At 41.1% G+C, this 26,102-nt stretch overlaps 3 protein-coding genes across 3 annotated transcripts; all 3 read left to right on the plus strand.

Moving 5' to 3' along the window:
• Window positions 1-19,198: 19,198 nt before the first annotated feature.
• On the plus strand, window positions 19,199-19,756 carry LOC141620532 (uncharacterized). Its single transcript, XM_074437378.1, has one exon. The coding sequence runs from the start codon at window positions 19,199-19,201 to the stop codon at window positions 19,754-19,756; it is 558 nt and encodes a 185-aa protein (XP_074293479.1).
• Window positions 19,757-20,898: 1,142 nt separating this feature from the next.
• On the plus strand, window positions 20,899-22,127 carry LOC141620533 (uncharacterized). The gene is made up of 2 exons (XM_074437379.1): window positions 20,899-21,172; window positions 21,574-22,127. The coding sequence occupies exons 1-2, from the start codon at window positions 20,923-20,925 to the stop codon at window positions 22,125-22,127; spliced, it is 804 nt and encodes a 267-aa protein (XP_074293480.1). The 5' UTR covers window positions 20,899-20,922.
• Window positions 22,128-24,864: 2,737 nt separating this feature from the next.
• LOC141620535 (uncharacterized) lies at window positions 24,865-25,692 on the plus strand. Its single transcript, XM_074437380.1, has one exon. The coding sequence runs from the start codon at window positions 24,865-24,867 to the stop codon at window positions 25,690-25,692; it is 828 nt and encodes a 275-aa protein (XP_074293481.1).
• The last annotated feature ends 410 nt before the right edge of the window (window positions 25,693-26,102 follow it).

Consider the following 26,102-nt stretch of genomic DNA (forward strand, 5'->3'; position numbering starts at 1 on the left):
TTTTTTAGATTTTTGTTTGGGGCGCAAGCCCCCAGTTTGCTTGGACTTTTGGACTTCGTTCGGGGCGCAAGCCCCCAGTTTGCTTTGTACATTTGCTCTGTTTGGTGTATATATGACGGCCTGAGTGCCTTTGCTGCTGGGTTGTGTTGCTTGTATCTGCAGGTTAGTTCTTGAACAGGTTTGGTAGACAACGGTTTACGCCGTCATGCTGCCGAAATTTACATAGAAATCGCACAAAACATACATTTTATATACATATGGCCTTAATTAGCGCAAAATGAGACTCAAAAGGGCACAAAATGCAAAAAAATTTGCCGGAAATGACCGGACGGTAGGGAGGGTTACCCCCTAAAAAAAGAAAAAAGAGAAATCTATAAGTTTAGAAAATGAAATTAAATAATAAGTTTAGAAAATAATAGAAATCAATATACATAAGCTAACATTAAAGTGAAAACTATGTTTAAAATGAAACATGCGAATGTGATATAATGGCAGAAATGTCGATGTTGCCTTGAAATGCGTGCCCGCGAATCTAGGAAGCCTGAAACATGGTAAACTTCTCGTATTTACCAAAATAAAATCCCGCAGGAATAGGAAATCATGCGGTATAGAATTAGGAAAGATCCAACGCGGAAATCACAGAAGTGAGGCTGGGGAAGAGGCGCAGCATGAGCTGCGTCCCTTTGAAGAGGCGCAACAGGCGCTGCGCCTGTTCCCAAGCTGGTCCGTTCTGGCGGATTTTTGGAAACAGCAATTAGTATAAATAGAAGCGTCGATGGAGCTTTAATTCACACAAATCTTCCGTCTCCTCTTCGTCTATTCACATAAAACTCTCAAAATAAATCTTCAAAAAGAGAATTGTCATCATGAATACTTTGGAGATCCGCTTGAAGGAATGGACCAATGAATTTTCAAATATGGAGAAGCATGACATGGGTGCTTATAACCTTGGGTCTTTGTTGAGGTTGAAACTCATTAACGTTGTAAAACCGTTCCTGGATGCTTGCCTTGACTATTGGGACCCGAATTATCATGTTTTCGCATTCCCGGGAGGTGATATTTGTCCGTTTCCGGAAGAGATTGCTGCTATTGGTGGGTGGGACCCCGAACATTTACCTGCCATTCCTTCTACTTCACAAGGGTATAAGAGCAAATTCAGAGACTTGCTTGGACTGACTAGACTCGAGGTGGACCGTCTAGTTACCCCGAAAGGCGTGAGAATGTTGGACTTTGTAGACCGATTCATCAACAGGGCCGACCCTACTGTTTCTCATGTTGCCAGGAGGAGGGCATTTGGCTTTTGTTTGCTGCACGTGCATGTCTTCCAAGGACACGTTGATGAAGATTTGAGGGGTGATCCCCGTCTTTTGGGTCTTATTGAGCAAATGGAAGCTGCAGAGCCCGACTTGCTTATGCTTAGGGAGATTATTTTGGGTTTGGATAATAGGAAATCCAACCGCGATTTGCCGTTCTTGGGGAGTCCCGTCATTTTGCAGGTAAAAAACATCTTTTTTTTTTTTTTTTTTTTTTTTTTTTTTTTTTTTTTTTTTTTTTTTTTTGATGTCTAATGCCTGCTCTTGGTAGGTTTGTCTTATGGAACGGCTCCGATTGATCGAGCCCCCAGTTCATGCACTTTTCTATCATGCTCGTTCGATTGCGATGAGGACGCGGTTGTACATGGTGGACTTTACCCGGGTCTGTGACTATTGGAAGAACAAGTCAAGAATGATGATGGTCCGTTGATTAGGAGGGTTGTACCGTGGTGGCACCTCAAGTCATCCTTTGGAGTATCTTCTTTGGATCCCACTAGGTCCGTGCACATTCCGGGATTGGAGTTTATGGTATGCATCTTTCCGGAAAGATTGATGAGGCAAGTTGGGTGACAACGAGAAGATCCCTAGGCTTGATACCGTCCCATGATCGCTATGGCACTCACTACGTAAAGCCGAAGAGAGTGGGCTATTAAATGGGCCCAAAGAAACATGTGGTTCTTGAGCTTCTCCGCCAATGCTTTGTGGGTGTCGGATTCTTATCTGAGGTGGAGAAAGGCTGCAACTCCGGAAGAGCGCGAGAGACTGAGGAAACGCGAGCCTGTTGACTACAAGGTGCGCGAGGGAGAGAAAGAGAAGGAGAAGCATCTGACAGAGGGAGAAGAAGAAGCTGGGCTTCAGGTCATTCATCCTTCGAAGAAATCAAAGACTACTCCTGTCGCGGAAATGGTGGTTGGTAAGAATGGCAGAGTCAGGCCTCAAAAAAGACCGTTGGTGATTAGGTCTGAAGTGGTGCAAGAGCGCCCGACTCGAGGTCGTGACAAGAAATATGACAACAGTGACAAGGGCAAGGGGAAGATGGAGGAATAGCCCGAGTCTTTATTTATTATTTGATTATTATTATTATTGTTGTTGTAATAAAAAGGAGGGGTTTTTAGAATCCTAACCTATTCTATTTTTATTATGTAACGTACTACTATTATTTAGGAAACGAATGAAATAAAAGGTTAAATGGTTATGAAACCGTCAAAATTTTCTACTTTATTATTCTTGTCGAATTTCAAATGCAATGCAAATGTCCTTCTATTTACACTTTAGATATAATGGGTTGAATCCCGTGAAGGATTGCCTACGTATTCACTTGAAAAGCGAAATCAAACCCTTGCGCGTAGTTCGAGTAAATGTAAAAGAATAATTGTTCGAAGCAAGAGCTTGTAATGAACATAGAAAATAAGCATGAGCTTTTGCTTACTCTGGAGGTGCGAATTTAGTTTATTTGATGATATGAGGATGACGAACTTGTCAAAGTGCAAGAGCACAGTGACATTTAGCTTATTTCAGTTTGGCCAGGGGCCGTTTATTTAGTGCCACAAGAGCGACACATGGGTTTACGCGAGGCGCGTTTTTGTTTCTATTCTAGGCATAGTACCGTTTCAGTTGGTCGAGGTTTGTGGGGTTTGAAAACTCATTCCCATCTAGGTCTGTAATTCTAACCGCACCCCCTGGGAGTATGGATTTGACTAGAAATGGTCCGGCCCAATTAGGTTTGAATTTTCCCCGTGGGTCGACAGGTAAAAGAGCTCTAACCGATTTGAGTACTAGGTCTCCTTCTTTGATGTTTCTTGGCCTAACTCTTTTGTTGAAAGCTCGTTTGATACGGGCTTGATATGTTTGGACATTATGTAAGGCGCGTAGCCTACGTTCATCCAGGAGGATGAGTTCTTCATATCTATCCCTCTTCCAATCGGCCTCCGGGATTTGACTTCCTAGTAGAATGCGCAGGGATGGTATTTCTAGCTCGACTGGTTGTACGGCTTCCATGCCGTAGGTCAAATAGAAAGGAGTAGCCCCAGTGGGCGTCCTAACAGACGTACGATACCCCCATAAGGCAAAGGGTATTTTGCTTGGCCAATCTCTGTAGTTGTCGATCATTTTCTTGAGAATCGTGACAACATTCTTGTTTGCCGCCTCTACCGCGCCGTTAGTCTGTGGTCTATAGGGCGAAGAGTGGTGATGCTTAATCTTATATTTTGCTAGCAGTTGCTCGGTTTCAGCTTGGAAGTGTGACCCATTATCGCTAATGATCTCATGTGGGCAACCATATCGACAGATGATGTTGTTTTGTATGAACTTTGCCACATTTTTGGCTGTAAGACCAGTGTAGGAAGCCGCTTCTACCCATTTGGTAAAATAGTCAATTGCCACTAGAATGAAATAGTGACCTCCTGTTCCTTTGGGGTTATCTTCCGATTATGTCAATTCCCCATGCGAGAAAATGGCCAAGGAGATGTCATCGTGTAGAGCAACGAAGGAGGGACATGTTGTACATTCCCGAAGATTTGACAATTGTGGCAATGTCTCACGTATTTGATGCAATCGGATTCCATTGTGGTCCAATAATATCCCAAACGTGTGATTTTCTTTGCCATCATAGGCCCACTCATGTGAGGACCGCACTCTCCGTCGTGGACTTCTTCCATCACCTTTCGTGCCTGTGAATGATCAAGGCAACGCAGCACTACACCAAGAGTTGTTCTTTTGTATAATTCTCCTTGCATCAGAATGTATTGGGAAGCTAGTAGGCGTATAGCACGTTGTCCTCTCTTGTCCATATCCGGTGGATAGGTACCATTTAGCTTGAAATTCAGGATTGCTTGGAACCAGGGTTCCTGTGCGGTTTCCTCTTCATCGGTGATTTGATGGACATAAGCCGGCTCTGACCGTCGTTCGATGCACAAAGGCATTTCCATCATGTGATCTGGCATGTTTATCAAAGATGCAAGTTTCGCAAGAGCGTCCGCAAATTGATTTTCCTCCCGAGGTAGGTGTAGGTATGTTACATGATCAAAGAATTGAGCAACTTGGTCTATCCTAGCCTGATAGGGTGCGAGGCTTTCACTTCGGATTTTCCAAGATCCTGTAACTTGGTTGATGATCAGTGATGAATCCCCATGTACTCGGAGGTTTTTAATGCCTAAGCTTACTGCCGCTTGTAGTCCAATGAGACAAGCTTCAGATTCTGCAAACATTGTTTGTCACCTCGAAGTCGAGTTTGACAAAGAATCGGTGTATGCTCACCTTCAGGAGAAATGAGCAACACTCCTATTCCGAATCCTCTTAAGTTGGATGCTCCGTCAAAGTATAGGTCCCAGGAGTCTACATCCGTTTGGAGTATATCCTCGTCGGGAAATGACCAAGTATCTATGGTTTGTGCGTCGTTGATAGGATTTTCTGCGAAGAATTCGGCGACGGCGCGACCTTTTATAACTTTCGGTGGCACATATTTAAGGTCGAATTCGAGAGCATCGAGTCCATCTTGCCGACGTCCGTTGAGGACGGGTTTCTCAAGAGGTATTTGATGGATCCATTTTGGAGTATATCTTGACGGAGTAGCTAAGCATGTAGTGACGTAGCTTCTTCGTTGCCCACACAAGAGCGAGGCATGTCTTTTCGAGTTGTGAGTATTTGCACTCATATTCCAAGAACTTCTTACTTAGATAGTAAATAGCTCTTTCTTCACTTCCTACGGTTTGAGCCTTGACATGGCACCCATGGCGGTTTCGATTCTTGTGAGATATAAACCAAGAGGTTGATCTCGTTGTGGCGGCATGAGCACTGGTGGTTTAGCCAATATCTCCTTGATTCGGTCAAACGCCTTTTGACAATCATCATCCCACATGGTGTGGTCTGTTTTCTTGAGTTTCTTGAAGATAGGCTCACAAATCATCGTAAGTTTCGATATGAATCGACTTATGTATTGTACTTTTCCCAGGAATCCTCTGACTTCTTTTTCTGTTTGAGGTTGTGGCATTTCGATCAGAGCTTTGATTTTTGAAGGATCTATTTCTATACCGCGTTAGCTAACGACGTATCCCAGGAGTTTCCCAGATGTTACCCCAAATGTGCATTTCTGGGGGTTGAGTCTCATGTTGTACTTTCGTAGCCTTGCGAAGAACTTGCGAAGGTTCGCAATATGTCCCTCTCTTTCCTTGGATTTGACGATCATGTCATCTACGTATACCTCAACTTCTTTGTGCATCATGTCGTGTAGGAGTGTAGTTGCGGTGCGTTGGTATGTAGCTCCGGCGTTGATCAATCCGAACGGTATTACCGTATAGCAATATGTTCCCCATTGGGTGACGAATGCGGTCTTGTGCATATCTTCCATGGCCATCTTGATTTGGTTATAACCCGCATATCCATCCATGAAGGATAGTAACGCGTGGTCTGCAGTATTGTCCACTAATATGTCAATGTGAGGTAGAGGGAAGTCATCTTTCGGACTCGCTTTGTTCAAGTCCCTGAAGTCAACACAAACACGGATTCTCCCATCCTTTTTGGGTACGGGTACTATGTTAGCTACCCAGTCAGAATACTCGGAAATGTTGATGAATCCGGCTTTGAATTGCTTGTCAACTTCTTCCTTAATCTTTAGAGCCCATTCTGTTCTCATTCGTCGAAAGCTTCATTTCACTGGGTTTGAAACCTGGCTTAATCGGAATCCTATGTTCGGCGATATCCCTGTCGATCCCTGGCATGTCTTTGTAGGACCAAGCGAAAACGTCTTTGAATTCTTTTAGGAGGTCTATGAAATCGGCCCTTTCAGTTGAGCTCAAGGTAGTCCCTATCCTAAGTTCTTTGGGTTCTAGTTCGGTTCCTACATTGATGGGTTCGGTATCTTCTATTACCGGTTCCCCTTCCCCTTCCTGTAGTATTTCTTTGGCTACGTAGGGAGGTATTTCGATTGAGTCTGGGTCTTGGTCATCCTCAGTATTATCGTAAACAGAATTGCACTCAAGATAACGCAAAGAGTAAGCAGAACCTGATTTATTCATATTAAGATTTGAGTAAAGTTGAAACAAAGAAGCCAAGCGATCCATGGTCGGTGGCGGCAAAGGACGAGAATTGGGGCATTTCCCGAACTACGTGACTACTCGAGGCTAAGCTAGGAGAAACGAAGGGAGTGGGGATGACAACAGAATAGATTCTCTAATGACTTCTCTAGACTCGAGTCGACTCCGACTCCGACTCGACTCGAACTCGTCGTCTTCTGGTTCTCCTTTGAACATCTCTCCTTCTCCAGTGGTGAGCTTGAAGAGTCTTCCTTGGTTGTTGGTCCATTTGATAGATTTTCTCCACCCTTTCTGCTGCTTCGTGTCGGTTTCTGTGATCAATGCGGTGGGGTTGAAGCGATCGTCCTGAAGTATCATGGTAATGATCTCATCCTGCGCGGCCCTAACGAATCGATCTTCTCCAAACAATAGGCTAACAGCTTGTTCGTCTAAGCAAGGTGCTTGACGGGTTTTGACGGTAGGAACCGTTTCTGGAGGAACGAAGTAGCAATCGTGAAAGATCTCGATTCCGGCTAACTTCCTTTCAAGGTAATGCCAAGGTTCGGGAAATCCATGAAAGAGTTCCGAACTTCCTTCTTGAACAAAGTACCCATTTAAAGTGGGGAGATATGGCCTCATTTGGACTCCTACGTGCTTGCGGTTTTGGACTTGGGCTAGCATTTCGAGAACTTCTTCTTTTGTAGGTTTGTACCCCAGTCCAAGTGGTATTCTTGTTGAGTTGCCTTCCTTGTATGGTGCGAAGGTATTCTTCCGAATTGGGTTCAAAGGCATTCCAGGGAAGTATCCCTGGGTTTTGAGTATGTGGTTGACCACCAAGTTGGAGTAGGGATTATAGTATAAGGGTGCCAATTCGCTTTCTATGACACTTACACTTTGGAAGCCCCCAAGTTCGTATACGGGATCCGCAAGGACTTGATTGTTTGATTGCTTCTCGATTATTGCCTTGATGGGTGACGAAGTGATCGTCACTACTTTGCCATTTAGTGGGATCTTGATCTTTTGATGAAGGGTGGATGTTACCGCTTTGGAAGCATGAATCCAAGGCCTTCCCAGAAGTATGTTGAATGAAGCTTCGATGTCCACTATTTGGAAGTTAACCTTTCGTTCGATTGGTCCCGTGGCTATGGTTAGGTTAGCGAGTCCTACCACTTTTCGCCGTGTACCATCATATGCACGCACACCTTGATTGGTAGGGGTCCAATCCGACTCTTTCATACCTAGCTTGTATGCCGTTTTGAGGGGTATGACGTTGACCGCGGAGCCATCATCTACCAAGGTCATTGGCACATTCTTCTTTAGACAAATGACAGTGATGTATAGAGCGAGGTTGTAACTAGCGCCAAAAGGTGGCAAGTCCTCGTCCGAGAAAGTAATAGGATTACTTAGCTTAGGTGATTCTTGGAAGACCAAGTTAACTACATCTTCAGGAGTAGAGTTATGTGCTACATTTAGCTTGGCCAAAGCTTGCAGTAAAGCTTGGCGATGTGGGAATGAGCTTGCTACTAGTTGCCAGACTGAAAGATCAGCCTTTCTTTTCTGTAATTGCTTGAGCAAATGATCAGTGGGGTCATCTTCATTGTCATTTGGTGGGATGACGTTGGTTGGACCGTTTTGAGTAGTGTTTTGATATGGGCGACCCGAACGAGTTAGGTGATCCACATCTTGGTCTTCACCATTTTGGACTATTTCTTTGACTAGGGAGTTTTCAATGAGATATTCGTCCTCATCATCATCGGCCCAAACCCCATTAACTGCAGCTAGTTCCCTCATTCTCATGAGATTATCTTCTAGTCGTATGATTTGATCGACCAGTTTATCAACCACGGTGACTACTTCTTGCATAGTGGCATTTTGAGAGAAGATCAATGGTACACGTTCTTTAGGTATTGCGTTGGGATTGCGCAAGGTCGTTACCATGCTTTCTAGTTCCCACACTTGTCTATCTACACTCCTTGCTCATGTGATGAAGTCGGAAATGGTAGGGGAGATAGTAGAGTAGAGCCTTTCTTTCTCAATTGCATGAATTTCATTTTTGGTGGGAGAAATGAGGTGTGAGCAATCTAAGGTAGATTCATCACTTGTAATCACTAGAACTCCAAGAGGATTCTGAGTGTTGTTGGGTTTACCTCTTGGTGGTATTGGGAGTCGACCATCTTCAATCATATCTTGGAGCACGTGTTTCAATTTGAAGCATTTTTCTGTGTCGTGCCCTTTGCCCCTATGGTATTCACAGTATGAATTTCCATCCCAAAACTTGGACTTCCTTTCGGGTTCGGGAGTAGGTCCAATGGGTTGGAGTTTACCTTGCTTCGTTAACCTTTTTAGAGCGTTGGAGTAAGTATCCCCAAGGTTTGTGAATTTTCTTGGTGGAGTAGTTTTCTTAGATGGCTCGAGAAGGTTAACTTCGTCGGTCTTGCTAGTAGTAGAGTATGAACGACTTGTGGACCCTTGATATCCTCGACCTACCGTTTTGGACAAGAGTCCTTTACGGATGTCATCTTCAATCCTTGTTCCTAACACGGCCAAGTCCTTGAAAGTCTTGATGTTTTGATATCTCAAATGATTGGCATAGATGGGTTTGAGATTATCCACAAACTTTTCCACAAGAGTAGCCTCATCCGGGCGTTCAACTAGTTGAGTGCTAGTCTTCCTCCACCTACTTAGGAAGTCGGTGAATCCTTCTTTGTCATTTTGGGTAAGAACCTCTAGAGTGCGCATGTTGACTTGGATCTCGGCATTATCCGCGTATTGCTTAGAGAACTCGATTGCGGCGTCTTCCCAAGTAGCGACTTTCTTGTGATCTAAAGTGTAGAACCATTGCTTCGGGATGGTGTCAAGAGATGAAGGAAAGATCCTTAAGAACATCTCGGGTTTGATGCCTTTGATAGACATGTAATCCTTGAAGGTACGGATGTGGTTCAAAGGGTTCTCATGTCCTTTGAACTTAGGGATATCCGTCATGTTAAAGTTAGTTGGCAATTTGGAATTGACGGCTTCATACTTGCGGTTGTTTTCCCTATAAATGTCATCACCCTTAAGGTACATCAATTGCTCCTCTAGGTATTGGAGTCTTCTCAGCTGCAGTCATTCCCACGAAAGGATTCTTATCTCTAGATTCATCATCGGAATTACGTAGTACTTCACTTTCATGAGGAGGCAACCTTCCCTCAACGGAGAAGATACGGCCTTCGATAAGCTCAAGGCGGTCATATGTTTGTTCTTGGGTAATTTGCATTTGGGCTAGCGCGGCGAGGATTCGATCATTACCGTCTTGAAGGTGGTGGAGATTCGTTTCATCACTTGATCCGGGCATCTTGGAAACTGGATAAGAGATCGGCGACGAATCAAAACACGATCGACCATTCTATCACACTTGCTAAAAGAGGAAAAGTTTTGACTCGTGAAGTGGGTGTGTGCCACTTGTGTTGAGTGAGTTTTGAAGAAAGACAAGGTCTTTGAAAATGTGTGTCCTAGTCAACTGTAGTGTAGTTGTAGGAGTGGACTCGAAGTGAGGTTTTGAAATGGGCTTGTGGCCCGGATTTTGACTCGACAAACGGACAGAGTTTTTACCGGATTTTGCGCTAATTGGAAGCCCTATTTCGAAATTCTCGTTTGAAAGAGGGTTTTGATTTTTGAAAATTTTGTCATGGTTTTGTTTAGAAATGGTGATCACATAAGGTTTACACATTTATACAAGCATTATAACGAGATGCTGAGTGCATTTAAAAGGGTTTTGGTTTAAAGGGTGGGTTGCCATACCGAACCATCAAACCCGAAGTCTGTGGAGAGGCTCGTGCCAAACAAGAGTAAGGCCGATTCCTAGTCCATTTCCTCAAGTAGTGAAGGCCCTTGATACAAACAAGAGTAAACATCATGGTATGGATGACGTCAATCGCTATCCATCCTTAGGCCCAAATAAGAATTAGGACCGTTTAGACGGGACGATTGGTCGAATGGGTTGGGTTGGGCCGAGGAAGGCCGAGTAAAACGGTCTAGGAAGACCGAGTTATGAAAACCGACAATTGTCTTGTACAAACTTATTCCCTAACCTTGTTCAAGTTTCACCCTTGGCTACACGTAAGTGTATTATCCCAGTGAGTCGCCAAACCGTGGACAGGGCCGCCCACGGGGGCGCTTGGTGAGAAACGAAACAAGCGTTTGCATTTTGTATGGAGTCGCCACCAATTTTTATGGGAAATTGGAACCGTTCGAGTACCTCGTGTCATGTCAAGACACAAAGTGGTGACATGAACACTAAGCAATCGTTACCCTTAGCATTCTATGTCTAGAATGACTCTCGTAGATGCCAATGAACACGGGTGCTCACGGAGATCTGGAGTAAGGGGTGAGGGTACGTATTAGGAAGCTCTTTTGATCGAACACCTAATCCCGCCCGCCTCGATAGCGGCCTCTACTAATGATTAGGGAAGTTGTCTATACTTGATATATCGTCGGCTACATGCATGCAATGCAACATCCATAGATTAATCCTAACATGTGAGAATTAGACTAAGTCGGTTGACACGTAATTAGCATACAATTGGGTCGAAGTAGGATTTAATGCTCTTTTACATGTGGAAGCACACAAACAATAAAGAAAATTACATTAATTACATGGGATTAGGCGATTTATGTCGAAAATACCTTTAAAACGGATAATTTGAGAAAAAGAAATAAAAGAATAAATCAACGAACAAAACAGAAGGTGATAATACGGATAATAGTAGATTAATACGTAAACTAATTAAACTAGGTCAAGGCAGAAACGGAGTTCAGGGACAGAACTCAGCCAGGAACAGGCGCAGCAGAGCTGCGTCTTTTGGAATAGGCGCAGCAGACGCTGCGTCTGTTCCTTGGCTCAGTTCTGGCTGTGAAGCCGTATTTGCAAGCCGTTAATGTTAATTGGGGATTTAATGATCAACTAAATTATTTACTCGGATGAAAGTGATTAACAGGTTATTTAACACATGAATAAGTCATAAAAACAGTAGAACATGAACGAGACGCAAACGGATTATGAAACAATGATAGAAGTGATAAATATTAATGAGTCCTCTATTGAAATCAATTAACTAACATTAGATACAACGGATTACTGACGAACATGCGATGAATACGACAAAAGACAGATTAAACTATATCAAGGACGAATTCCAGAAACCCAATATGAACAAATCGAATCTCTACAACCCGGAATTGAATTTAATGACGAAAACCCGCAAATATTGGATTATAAGGGATTTAAGTCGGATTTATGACAATTAAAACATGTGAATGACGATGATTAAGATATACATACTATTGTGATGAAGAATTAACAGACGAACAAGCAAAAGAAAGATTTTGAACACGGATTACAGAGGACAAACGAAGAAGAAAGGAAGCAGGAACTGCGGCAGCCTCACGAAGAGGCGCAGCAGGAACTGCGCTCCTTCGAAGAGGCGCAGCAGTTGCTGCGTCCTTTCTCGATGGTTATCTACTGCAAATCCGCAAAAACAGATTTTAACAAAGGGTTTTAGAAATCGATTTTAACGGTATTTTCGACGTAAATCTTACAATGGATGATACGAAAAGTAAAATACAATAAATAAATAAGGATTATACACCCTCAGACTTACATGTTGATGAAACGAGAAGAACTAAGATATCGATTAGTGAATGCTCGACGCGAATGCAAAGAGAGTGCCCTCGTAAGAGGAAAACGATTGATTGATTAAGTTGATTAAGTGTAGTTGGTCAAATTGGTCGGTCATGCAACGGAGAGGCTGGTACCCGGAAAGATCCGAGCTTACGTGGTCGAAAGTTCAAGCACGTAGGCGCCAATAAGTAAGAACAAAGTCTAGAATGCAAAGGGAGAAGAGAAGGGCGGACACTCGCGTGAGAAATATGAGGAACGAAGGCTCCTATTTATACTAATCACGTGAAGGAATTAGGGTTTCGGAGACTCTTTGGAAGCGAATCTCGGAAAGATATGAAAAAGATACGTGAAACATGCAGAAAAGGGCCTGGGAAGAGGCGCAGCAGCCACTGCGTCTCTTGGAAGAGGCGCAGCGCCTGCTTGCGTCTGTTCCCGTGAGGTTTCCTCTTTGAAGAAAGATTTCCGCGTTTGAGTTATGGTAGGACGGAAATAATTCGACTTCCTTAATATCTTATATGAATATTACGGGATATTATTTGCCAAAAGATAAAATTTATGAAATATGGAATAGAAATATCCGGAACATTCCAGAACATTCTGACTCGGGATTTAACAGTTATCAGGAAATGGAGACGGTTTTTGACCCGGACTCCGAATGTACTCTAATTACTGCCAAAACGACCGTATCGGTACGTAGATGACAACCGTGAGGTAGACATTTAATATTTGAGCAATCACTTGACGATAATCTTACGAACTGTCACAAATCGTTCCGCGTATCAAACATGCGGCCCAATCATCACCGGGTGGTTTGCGGGAGGTGCAGAAATGAGGTATCTACAAAACTTCGAATTTTCATTGACGATATTGAAAATCGTCATTTCCTCAAAGACAACAAAAAAAAAAACAAATAGTGAAAATTTAAATTCGCTATTTTCGAGAACTTCAAACAAACGGCGATCAAAACCGCCAATTTCGAAAATAATGGTGAAATCAAATTCACTATTTTCCTTCAATTTAAAAAATAATAGCGAAAATTCAAAATCCGCTATTTCTTCAAATTTCAAGCGACGGCAATTAAAACCGTCATTTTCAAAATAATAGTTGGAAATTGAATTCCACTATTCTCACCACACATGTCAACGGCGGCACATAAACCGTCACTTCAATAGTGAAGATTCCAAATTCACTATTTCCATCAAATGTCAACGGCGGCACATAAACCGTCACTTCAGTCAATTGTGAAGATTTCAAATTCACTATTTCCATCAAATGTCAACGGCGGCACATAAACCGTCACTTCAATTAATAGTGAAGATTCCAAATTCACTATTTCCATCAAATGTCAACGGCGGCACATAAACCGTCACTTAATTAATAGTGAAGATTCCAAATTCACTATTTCCATCAAATGTCAACGGCGCCACATAAACCGTCACCTCAATCAATAGTGAAGATTCCAAATTCACTATTTCTTACAAATGTCAACGACGGCACATAAACCGTCACTTCAAATGTAATGGCAGACTTAAAATTTGCTATTTTCCTTCAAAATTCAAACGAACGGCAATCGAAACCGCCACTCCAAATTCGAAGAAGAACGACGAATGGTGAAGATTCCCAATTCACTATTCCTTCAAATACCAGCAGGGGGCTTCCCCACGGAACCCGCTCATTTCAAAAACAGTGATAGTGAAAATTCAAAGTCACTATTTCCACCTCGGCATCGCGAGTTCGCTACCTTCAAACAAGCCATTTTGACGCGGCTATTCTCACGGTCCATTAATCGACCGCCTCATGGCTGGCGAGCCTTTGTCCGCAAACGTCAAGGACATATCCCGAAGATGCCTCGGGTACATTTCCTTATCACAGCTGGCGAGCCTTTGTCCGCAAACGTCAAGGACACATCCCGAAGATGTCTCAGGTACATTTCCTTACAATGGTTGGCGAGCCGTTGTCCGCAACCTTTCAAGAACACATCCCGAAGATGCCTCGGGTACATTTCCTTATCATAGCTGGCGAGCCTTTGTCCGCAACCTTTCAAGGACACATCCCGAAGATGCCTCGGGTACATTTCCTTACAATGGCTGGCGAGCCTTTATCCGCAACCTTTCAAGGAAACATCCCGAAGATGCCTCGGGTACATTTCCTTACCATGGCTGGCGAGCCTTTGTCCGCAAACACTTCAAGGACAGATCCCGAAGATGCCTCGGGTACATTTCCTTACCACAGCTGGCGAGCCTTTATCCGCAAACGTGCAAGGACATATCCGAAGATGCCTCAGGTATGACTCCTTCCTATGGCTGGCGAGCCTTTGTACGTAGTCTAATGGACTTTAAACGACCCGCACGGATAGTCGACAGACTCTAAACTGTTCCCGACGATAGGTTCTTGGCTCGTACCCTCGAGTTGCCTTGGCGTCGCCCTTCCCGACAGAAGGTCCTTGGCTCGAATCCTTTCGAGCCGCCTGGACGTCGCTTGGGTCTCCAGGTTGTAATCTTCGATTGACCTGGGGGCTCTACTTTGACTTTTATCCTGTCCAAGTCTCAGTCAAAGTGGGGGCTCTGTAGATACCCAGTATCTGCTGAGACTCCAACAAACACCCGATGATTATCGGACTACAACATGCTTTGGAATCGCGGCGTTTAATCGACAGTTTGTGTACAACTTTACGTCGGAAAACTTAAAACGATTTCGAAAATAAAACATTTCAAAACATTTCAAAAATACTTGGAGTGTTTAATGCACGCACTATTGTGGTCGCAATGACACTAACTAGAGTCAAAACCGACACCGGACCAAAAATCGACTCAAAAATTCAAATCCCGACTCCAACAACGAGTCAAACCGAGTCAACCACCAAAAACAAAACATTTCAAACCTTCTACCTTAAGTTTTCCCGGATTCATGTTGGTCAACTACCAAACATATGACTACAAAGCCTAGGATAGAACAAATCATGATTGCGTTTGTTGTGAAAGCGACAACTCACCTCGAAGAACCGCGACGTGGCTCGCGCCTCTATGAGCAGCCCAGGTGGCCACGTCGCTCAAAACTCACACAGCCACTCATTCTCCTATAAATACTCCTCAAATACCGCCCATTTGAGATTTACGCGAGTGTCCGCCCCCTCTTTTCTCCCTTAAAATTCTCGATTCGACTTCTTAAGTCACAACCCGACGCGTATTTACGACCTACCGATCGTAAATACAAGCCTTACACATTGTTTGGTACCGTCATCGTCCATTAAATCACTTGACCGACCACTTCGACCACTACACCATAACTAACATTAAAACACTCTTTTTACTTACCAAAACGGTTTTAAACCGAGTTTTTTCCGATCAAACGAGTTGTTACACTTACGTCGGTCACTCGCCATAACCAAACATGTAAGTATGAGGGTGTAAAAATCCTCTTTTATTATGTTTTCATTTGTTTCATGACTATAACATGCTAAAACGTGCATAACATGAACCAAAACTTAGAATAAACGAGCCAAAACTGATTTTTGGTCTGAGGCAAAAGCCTCTTAGGTCGCCAGCTTACCCGCGCCTAAATGGGGTGTTCAGACCAGAGATCAACCGTGTTTGTTCTCGTCATTTCCCTTTAATTCAATTTCATATTTGTAATCAGTTTTTACCATTCCAAATATTTTCGAACCCTTTTTATTTCATTTCATTTGTTTTAACCATAAAACATTTTTCACCCTTGGTTCCTCATACCATGACGGTTAAATGCATGTTTCGGTGATAATATTTGGTTAATAACATTTAAAAGGTATTTTAAAACCTTTTATTTCATTTCTTTACATTTTCAAACAAACATATTAGTCACCAATACAAAGTCATCCTTGGTTCTACATACCATGCCGGATTTTAACCCGGGTACGATGATGAGTATCGACTAATCACATTCAAATGGACTTAAAACAATTAGTCCATAATTATTTTCAAAACTATTCATGTCAAGTTTATCAAGTCGAACCCGACACCGAATATTATCCAAATAATGGTGATTATTCGAGTCTAGTTCTTCAAATCAACAAATGCGGTCTAAACGACCCCTTCAAATCAAACCGGGTTCAAATACCTATTTCCAACACGTTTTATAACGTTTTCTAAAAGGTCAGAACACGGCACATAAACCGTGGGCTAACCCGCGCCTAAACAGGCCCTCCATTTCTCATTTTCAAAACCAGAGGGAGGCCCCTTGTATCGCCGGCTGGCTCGCGCCTCATATAGCCGTCTGGTACAAGGCCTGTTCCCTTCCATCATTAATCTAGGACGATCCCGACTCCGGTTAGCTCGGATATAGGACGGATCAGATGACTATTTGATTATTCAAAATCATATTTGCAAAATGCCTTATTAAGACAAATGGATCATGTTATGCACCCTAAACCTAATACGATAAATGGATGTTTACTTTCCGTCTTGCATGCGAATCAATCATTAATCCAACTCGACATCTTATACTTGATACTTGGATTAAATCAACCGACTTAGAAAGCTCTCACATGTTAGGTTTAAATTATTGGAGGTGCATTCATGCATTTAAACCGTTTTATCAACTTTTGCATTCAACCAACCAAGATCGATCAGTAGAGGCCGCTACCGCGGGCGGGATTGGGTGTCTGATTAAAGGGCTTCCCAATACGTACCTTCACCTCTTACTCAAAAACTTTGGATAGTGGACGGCCTTATCCAGGGTGTACGAGAGTCATTCTAGAGATAAGATGCTGAAGAGGGACGATTTCCTTATCTTTAGTACCTATGTCAAACGCTGCTTTGTGCTTCGATTTGACCGAGGTATAAAGTGGAATTCGAACGGGTTCCAGGCATCCCACAAATGCTTGGTGGCGACTCCGAACATCTCTAATCGTTTCGAGACCTTTACCGAGACGAAATCGACCGATCTAAAAACGATCCGGTCGAAAGCATTTTTACGCCATCGAGCGTGGCTTTCAAAAGACCGTTGTATGTCCACAGATCGAAGTTGGCTCGCAGGTGGGCCATGTCCACAGTCTTTGATACGTGTTTTTCCATCATGATGGTGGTCTTATTTGAATATTCACAAAGTGATATCACGGATCCATTTATGAAAAAGCTGGCCAGCAAGTACGTACTTGAATTATGTGAATTGAATCGTCGAGGGGAATGAGACTTATTGCCCATGTGGTAGCCATCGCAGTGGAAACCCGTCTTCAAAGATTGGAGATCCCATGAAAGAAGTTCAACGGGTAATACCGAAGCTGTGGGTGGGCTAATTACGGAGAGCACCATTTATTTGGCGGATATTTTATTTTGGTCCGCGTCTCATTCTTATGGCGAAGTGTGATATTTGTGTTTTATGAGGTGCTCTCAATGTTTTTGGTTGTGACGGTTTGAGGTTGAGCATTGACTCTTAATGAATCCGAAGGCATACTTTTTTGCGGGGTGGATGTCACACCTACCCTTAGAGGATTCACCTATAGTGACTGTTCATAGTGTGGTCGCTACTATGGGAAGTGGGCAACTCCCTAGAGACACTCATGATACAAGATATCTGCGCATGACCATTAACGCGCACCATTGATAGAACCTGATCAATTGCCCATACCATGTGTGTGGTGAGTCCAAGCTTAATCTAAGGGACCTAGTTCAAAGTATTTATACTACTATGGTTCTTTCGAGTGCAAGCTCACTTACACTAAGTGTTGGTTCAAACCCAAAAGGTACCTACACCTATTACGCGGTATTATATGCTCACTATTATTATTTTAATATAAAAAAAATTATTTTATTTTTGGTTATTAAATCTTATTTATTAATTTATTATTTTAAGATGATTTAAATTCTTAAATCATGTGGGGATTGTTGGAAAAATTTGTGATTTAAGAATTATATTATTATATTTGACCAAGTAATTAAAGTTGTTTAAATGTGTTTTTATTCCCTATTAATTTAGGAGTTATGTGTAAGATTATGCACTTGGTCAATTACAATAAATAGGTACTTTATGTCCCTATTAACTTGTGTGGTTAATGGCTATTTGCTAATATGCGTTTTATGTTGTGCACAAGTATTATGACATTTACTATTATGACTAATCCATATAAATATGATGGGTTAATGGTAGAGTTGGTACAAGGCTTACTTAGCTCTATATATATGAGTTTCGTATGAGAATATAATATAGCTTAAGATGGCAAGTGTTTTTCGGGAAAAGCTTTAACACAATAATATTCATATGCATTTTAGTCACTTATTCTTCAATATTGGAAAAATATATTTGTCAAAGTTATTTTTATACTACTTTCAAATATTAATGAGCATTGGACGATTATCGGTTCGGGGCTCCTCTTGCTGCTACCGAAGGAGTCCAACGGGTTGTCGTATCTTGAGAGAGGAACGCACTATTTGGTAACCAGTGCAGTGGAGGCGTTATCTCTCTTAGGAAAGCGCCTAGCGCAATTCGACCCAGGCTATATCTTTCTTCTCTACTCTATTTTATATTATTGTTCTTTTATATTATTGTATATTGTTGTAATATTATTTTCCGTAATATTGCCCCACTTTTTCTAACAATGTCTTCATCTAACCAACACCCCAATTTAATAATTTCTGAATTAAAACAATTTCCACAGCATTCCCCGTCATGATCGTAAATATATGGTGTAATATATATAAGGGGGACAAGATCTCGCTACAACCAACACATCCTTAACTCTGCCTTTTCCAGGCTGGATCAAAACAATCACACGCTTGTTCCGCTCCATTTGGATCGTGCTATATGAAAATAGACAATTCTGAAATGTTGTATCTGGCAAACATGTTAGGACGAGACCATATATGTTCTTAGACTTAATATATGATTCCTTTTGTCTTCCCTTGTTTTCGTATATATTTATGTACAGGTATGGAAGAGAAGTCTTCATCAAACTCAAAACTCGCTTTCACTTATAATAACGATTTAACAAATAATAAAATGGCTTCTTCGCAATCAAACAAAGCTTCTTACAACACTCGTACAATCAGTTTGCCGTTCACATCTCACTCAATCGCAGCTCTCAATTTGATGAGCAATTGTGTAGATTGAGGTCTTCTCAAGCTGCCTCTACATCTTCATCCTCCTCACTAACCGACCGACTCACCAGCCTTATTGAATTGTATGGCTTTGTTGATGAGTTGCTTCAACTTCCATCAAACCAACAATCCTTATCACAAATCCAAGCAATGTTGGATGGATCTCTAACGATTCTAGACATTTGTAGTACTACAAGGGATGTTTTGGTACAATCAAAAGGATGTGTCTTGGAAATCCAATCAGTACTTCGTACAAGGTGCAGCGGTGAACTAAACATTGCCAGTGAAGTCGCTGAATACCTCAGCACCCGAAAGACGATCAAGAAAGTGCTTGAAATCAATCAAGGAGAGTGCTTTTTGAAAGAAACTAAGGACATAACATGGACATCTTTACTTCATTGTTATCTTACATTGGCCGGCGGTATTAAGTCCCAATCTAGTAAGAGTTGGTCTTTGGTCGCCAAATTAACTCAGAAGAGGTCCGAGAAAGAAGTATCAGTTACACAAACAAACGAGTTTGATGTTGTTGACGCTACTTTGGAGTCAATAGTATGCCAGAAGAAAACAATAGTTAACATTATTGAGATCATCAGGAACCAAATTTTGAGCTTGGAGTCGCAAATTCAAGACTTTGACCAAGTATTAGAATGTTTGTTTAGGCATCTGGTTAAGACCAGATCGACTCTACTCAACATTCTTAGCAACTAGATTAGCATACCACAATTGTACATATAGATCAACCTGTAAATGAGAAAGCTATTATCACACAAATGAATACAAATATACTACTCTTCCCTAATTTTGAGTTCCGTTTCGCAACTCCAATTTTGTTCCGGCCACTACACAACTCAAACATTTATACAAATAATATTAAGGAAGACATTAGTGACATTATTTTTATTAATTGTCCATCATTTCTCTATTATATCGATTTTTTTTAGATCACCTAGTAATTTTACGGTCTACTTTACTAATACGAAGTAATATTTTACATTTTACGCCAGGAAACAAAAGGTCCCATTAATTTGAATTACGGATGAGAACCAAACAACGCATAATCGACGTGGCTCCATGTGGGAATTCAGGTTAGAAAATGAAGAACTCACCGTACTGGTGAATCATAGAGCTCCGAGGCTGTAAAGATTCCGTATGTCCTCAACAACATATTGCATTGTCTCCTAACATTAAGCATTTGCCTATGTATTTGGATCATGTAATCAATTTGTCAATTTTAAATCAATTTGTTTGATATTTTCAAGATCGTCCTGAGTAATACATGGATAAACAATCAATGCAATCTGCAAATAATTCAGTGTAGCTCGTGCATATCATTTACTGTAATGTGGCCCTCAGACATTATATTAGTCATAAGATTTATACAGATAGGCTTCGGATTTTAATCACGTTTTTTATTAGGAGACAAGGAATCAGTTCGTTCGCGCGCACGCATTAATAAGCGAAAATGCAGTGAACTTTGCTCAACTTTCAACTGCTATGTTTCCAGTATGTCGTCTTCTCCCCGTCATCACAGCTAAGATGTATAATCATTTCATTCTGGTTAGTGGTTTAATTTAACCAAAGTCAGTTGATGAATCGTGCTTGCTGAATAGCATTTCTCGTCATGGACGTAAATGCATATTATACACTGTCCTATGTCCCCTACGGCCCTACCCAATATCATATACAGTAAGGTGACCGTATACTTGATTTTTTTTAAATACGAAACCATGTTCATATACTTAATATAAGATTCCTCTTGTCTTCTCTTGTTTTCATATAAATAGGTAGAAGCAAGGAAGAGAAGTTATCATCAAACTAATAACTTTCATTCAATTTTAAAGCCTCGAGCTTCGAACAATTCCTTACAAAAAGAAATGGCTTCTTACCACACTCGTTCGATCAGTCTACCATCCACATCTCACCCAATCACAACTCAATTCGATGAGCAGTTGTGCAGATTGAGGTCTTCTCAAGCAGCCTCTACTTCTTCATCTTTGTCCCTAACCCACAGACTTACAGGCCTTACAGAACTGTATGTCGTTGTTGACGAGATGCTTCAACTGCCCTCTAACCAACAATCCCTATCTCAAATCCAAGTTGTATTGGATGGATCCCTAAGGGTCCGTTTGGATTGAAGGAATTGGAGAGAAGGGGAGGGAAGGGAAAGGGAGGGATTTAATTTCCTTTGTTTGGATAAAAATATGGGAGAAAGGAAATGGAAGGGGAGAGAAATGAGAGGACTTAATTTTCCCCCTATAGAACAAATTATAATCTTTCCAAGGGTGGCAAGATTTGGAAAGAAAACATTATTTGGACTCTAATTATACCATCAACATCCTTCAATCCTCCCTCCATTCTTCATCTCCCTCCTTCCTCCCCTTCTATTTCCCTTCATAATTTTTGTTATCCAAACACCCAAATCCCATTTGCCCTCTCCTTCTCTCCCCTCCCTTCACCTCCCCTCACTCCCCCTCCCCTCCCTTTCCCTCCTAAAATTGTATCCAAACGGACCCTAAATCTTATAGATGCTTGTAGCACATCAAGGGATGTCTTGCAACAATCCAAACAACGTCTTCAAGACATTCAATCAGTCCTCCGCAGAAGGTGCAGTGGTGAATTGAACATTACTAGCGAAGTCGCTGAATACCTAAAGGCGAGAAAGACCATCAAGAAAGTCATCAAAAAGTGCTTGAAAAACATCAAAAGTGAAAAGGCCGATGCTTCTGATTTTTTCATGAACGATGTCGAGGAGATAACAATTGACATCTTTAGGTCCTTGTTATCTTACATTAGTGGTACAAAGTCACACTCTAAGAAAAGTTGGTCTCTAGTCAGCAAATTGATTAACAAGAGTTCCGAGAAAGAAGAATCAGCTGCACAAACCAGCGAGTTTGATGTCGTTGACGTGACTTTAGAATCTATCGTTTGCCAGAAGAAAACAAGAGTTAACATAGACGGTATCAGGAACCAAATGGTGAACTTGGAGTCCGAAATTGAACAACTTGACGAAATATTAGAATGTTTATTCAGGCATTTGGTTAAGACTAGATCAACTCTTCTCAATATTCTTAGCAACTAGATCATAATATTAACACTTGTACATGGTTTTAGTCTGTGAATGAAAGATACGGAGTATATCGAAAATATGAATGCAATATATACTGTTCCCTAATTCTTTGTTCTTTTCATAATCATTCAAGTCCATTTTTGTTTTGTTTTTTTTTTTTTGTTTTACATATTCCACTTAGTAAAATTAAACTCCCATGAATGCGAATACAAAGAAAATAACCTTTTTCCACTTTTACTACAATTTGATGATGAATAGTTTATGCTTTTTTTTTTTAACTAATAATACGCGTCAAATAATGAAACGAAGCGTGATAGACATGGCACCATGTGGAGATACAGATGAATGAATCGAGTCTTGGTTGAATTACAAAGCTATTAGGCTGTAAAGATTCAATGTCCTTTAACAACTCAGGATAAATTTGGTGTAGAATAATGTTTGTCTCCTACCATCTAGCACTTGCCTAACTCTTTGGATCATGTAATCTCTTTGTTTTATATCAGTTTTATCGATATTTTAATATCCGCCAGAGTAATATGTACAAAAACTACATCCATATAGCCGATATTTTTCCCAAAACCGATATCAGACTAATACAACTGTAACGACAAATATGAAAACAAGATGAACTAAACCGTGACAACTTACATGTTGTAATGTCATAGTACATTACTATGTTTTGTAGGTATTACCGCTATTTAAATCATGGGGCCGGTATTAAGTTCTGGTAGCGGCTGTGATTACCGTAAGACTTACCAATCGAGTTTGTAAAGATTACAATCGAATTGCATTGGTTATATAATGCTGGCCTAAGGATTGCAGTAGTTCAATAGCGGCCAAATTGGACACACTGGGATTCAGTTCAGTTGATTTATCTGGTAAAAAAATTACCCCGGTGCCTCAAAGGCCCCCGCAAATAACAGAGAATTCAGGGAGTGTATATTGCATTCATTTGTTGTTCATATAGTGTAAGCTCTGTACAACCGTAATATTTCGTTTTTCGTCTAGTTTCAAGGAATATAAACATTCTAATTAATACTACTTCATTAAGCTCTATAATTTCAAATTCCAACTGCACCATTTGGTTTCTAATATTCTCGACGTTAAGGCCTGTTTTCTTATTGTGGCATACTAGAGACTTCCGTCCAGCGACACCAAAAATATCAATAGGGATGACTTTGACTCCAAGTTTGTACCATCGACGTATGTGCAAGGAAGAAGATAGGTCTAATAGGAATATTTATAATAGTTGGGCCTCAACCATCACCTCACGGGTTCGAATCATGGCAACCTCAAAACCCCTCAAAAACTCGAAGTGGACACTTCAAGCCCAACGGGATAGGAATATTTATAATAGTTGGGCCTCAACCATCACCTTAAGGTTTTGGTTGAGTTGGTTCATCTATCAATGTCCACGGTTATCTCTTCAACAACGATAATAAACACTTCAAAGCATTGTTCTCGTCACTTCCGTCACATTCTTTGACGTCTTTTGGGCACTTGTCGACTATCTTTCTGGCCTCTTGCTATTAAGCGATTTCACCAAAAATGTTTTATTCCCCTTTGCATTTTCTACGAGGCCCTGATTGCATGTCCTGAAGCCATCTTTGGACTGTCGCAGGACATTACTAGAAGCTTACAAGTTTCGAGAAGCCTTACGGATCCATCCAACATAGCTTAAATTCGTGATAGAAAATGTTGAAGAGAGGGAAGTTGAAGCAACTCATCAACAAAGCCATATAATTGTGTAAGGCCTATGAATTTGTGGGTTAGCGACGATGATGAAGATGTGAACGCCACCTTAGAAAACCTCAATTTGCACTTTTTTGCAGACACACTGACTATTGACATCTCTCTAGGGATGGTGATGAATTGTGTTGTATCTGGTGACGTTTTACCGGCTTTAAAAGAAAGCTCCTGAAACATGGTTGAAATTTATGAAGCAAACTCCTAAAACCTGATGCAGTGTAAAGTATGATGATGAAGTATTGTGGATGCACCGACTGCAACCATTTGTCTTCCTCGCTGCCTTCTTCAACAAAATCAGCTCATGAATCTCCAATATCGACATTTTCAGAGATCAACTCCAGCAAAACAGCTTATCCCCTGAAGAATAGCATTCACGCAAATCCCAAATATATATATATATATAGGGATTAAAGCCTAGCAAAACAACCATGTTACCTCTCTCCTTGATCAATTTATATTGTTTATTATTGTAATTAGAAGGAATCTTTAGAACTATTTTACATTAAACAGCTTCCAACTGCTATGTCTCCAACATGTCTTCATCTGCCCAGCATCCCAGCACAGAGCAGTGCTTAACTTTTGAATAAATCGTGCTTGATAAACCGCATATTTCATCACGATCCTATTATACATGCTGTATGCTAATAGCAATGACAGGTTGTCCTCTAATTCATAATCATATACAGTAGACAGGAATCAAGGATGTCAGATATATGCCTGCAGCACTTGATTTGGACCGTGCTACTATCGAATATACAGCTACCAAACTTGTTAGTAGGAGACATATGAATTGCATAACTCGCTAGTTTAATGGATTGGTTAACAGAAACTAATATTTAAACAAGAAACCATGTTCTTTGACTTATTCTCAGATTCCTTTTGTCTTTTCTTGTTTTCGTATATATAGGTAGAGCCGAGGAAGGGAAGTCATCATCAAACTCAAGCTTTCTTGCATTCAATATAATTGCATATCGCTACAAAACAAATATTAAACAAAAAAATGGCTTCTTCTCAAATCAATAAAGGGTCTCACCACACACGTTCGATCAGTCTACCATCCACATCTCACCCAATCACAGCTCAATTCAATGAACAGTTGAGCAGATTGAGGTCTTCTCACGCAGCCTCTACTTCTTCATCTTCGTCACTAAGCCAAAGACTTACAGGCCTTACAGAACTATATGTCGTTGTTGACGAGATGCTTCAACTTCCGTCTAACCAACAATCCGTATCACAAATCCAAGCTGTATTGGATGGATCTCTAAGTCTTATAGATGCTTGTAGCACATCAAGGGATGTCTTGCAACAGTCCAAAGAACAGCTTCAAAACATCCAATCAGTGCTTCGCAGAAGGTGCGGTGGTGAATTGAACATTACCAATGAAGCCGCTGAATACCTTAAGGCCAGAAAAACTGTCAAAAAAGTAGTCAAGAAGTGCTTGAAAAACATCAAAAGTGACGAGGGCGATGCTTCTGAGTTCTTCATGAACGATGTTGAAGAGATAACGCTTGACATCTTTAGGTCCTTGTTATCTTACATTGGCGGTACAAAGTCCCATTCTAAGAAAAGCTGGTCTTTAATCACCAAATTCATTCACAACAATTCCGAGAAAGAAGCATCAGTGGCACAAACCAGCGTATTTGATGCTGTTGACGCGACTTTAGGATCACTAGACTACCAGAAGAAAACAAGTGTTGACACACAGAATCTCAGGAATCAAATGGCGAACTTAGAAACCCAAATTGAAGAACTCGATCAAGTATTAGAATGTTTATTTAGGCATTTGGTTAAGACGAGATCAACTCTTCTCAACATACTTAGCAACTAGATCAGCACATTATAATTGTACATATAGAAAACTCAATCAAACATATGAATATAACATACTGTTCTCTAATTATGTGTTCTCTTTTTATTTTTATTTACATGACATATTCCTGCGATTAAATCATTTTAAAAATAAAAATTCCCATGAATTAAATGAAACAAGCCTCATTCTTTTTCTTTTTTTCCCTACCCTTTGATGATATGAATGGGTGGCGCTTGTTTTTTTTTTTTCCTGAAAATACGCCCCATCGCATGAGGAGGCACCATGTGGATATACAGATAAGAATTATAGAGCTCTCAAGTTGTAAAGATTCATCTTCTCCTCAAGAAATTGAGAGTTGAGACAATTTTAGTGTAAAATAAAGAGAAATCAGATTGTAATGTCTCCTACCATTAAGCCCTTGACTAACT

Source organism: Silene latifolia, chromosome X, assembly GCF_048544455.1.
Source record: "Silene latifolia isolate original U9 population chromosome X, ASM4854445v1, whole genome shotgun sequence".
In the NCBI taxonomy this organism is placed as follows: Eukaryota; Viridiplantae; Streptophyta; class Magnoliopsida; order Caryophyllales; family Caryophyllaceae; genus Silene; species Silene latifolia.

Coding starts and splice junctions, on each gene's coding strand:
- LOC141620532 (XM_074437378.1), top strand. CDS start 19,199: ATGTTGGATGGATCTCTAACGATTCTAGACATTTGTAGTACTACAAGG.
- LOC141620533 (XM_074437379.1), top strand. CDS start 20,923: ATGGCTTCTTACCACACTCGTTCGATCAGTCTACCATCCACATCTCAC. Junction 21,173..21,573: donor GGATGGATCCCTAAGGGTCC/GTTTGGATTGAA, acceptor TAAATCTTATAG/ATGCTTGTAGCACATCAAGG.
- LOC141620535 (XM_074437380.1), top strand. CDS start 24,865: ATGGCTTCTTCTCAAATCAATAAAGGGTCTCACCACACACGTTCGATC.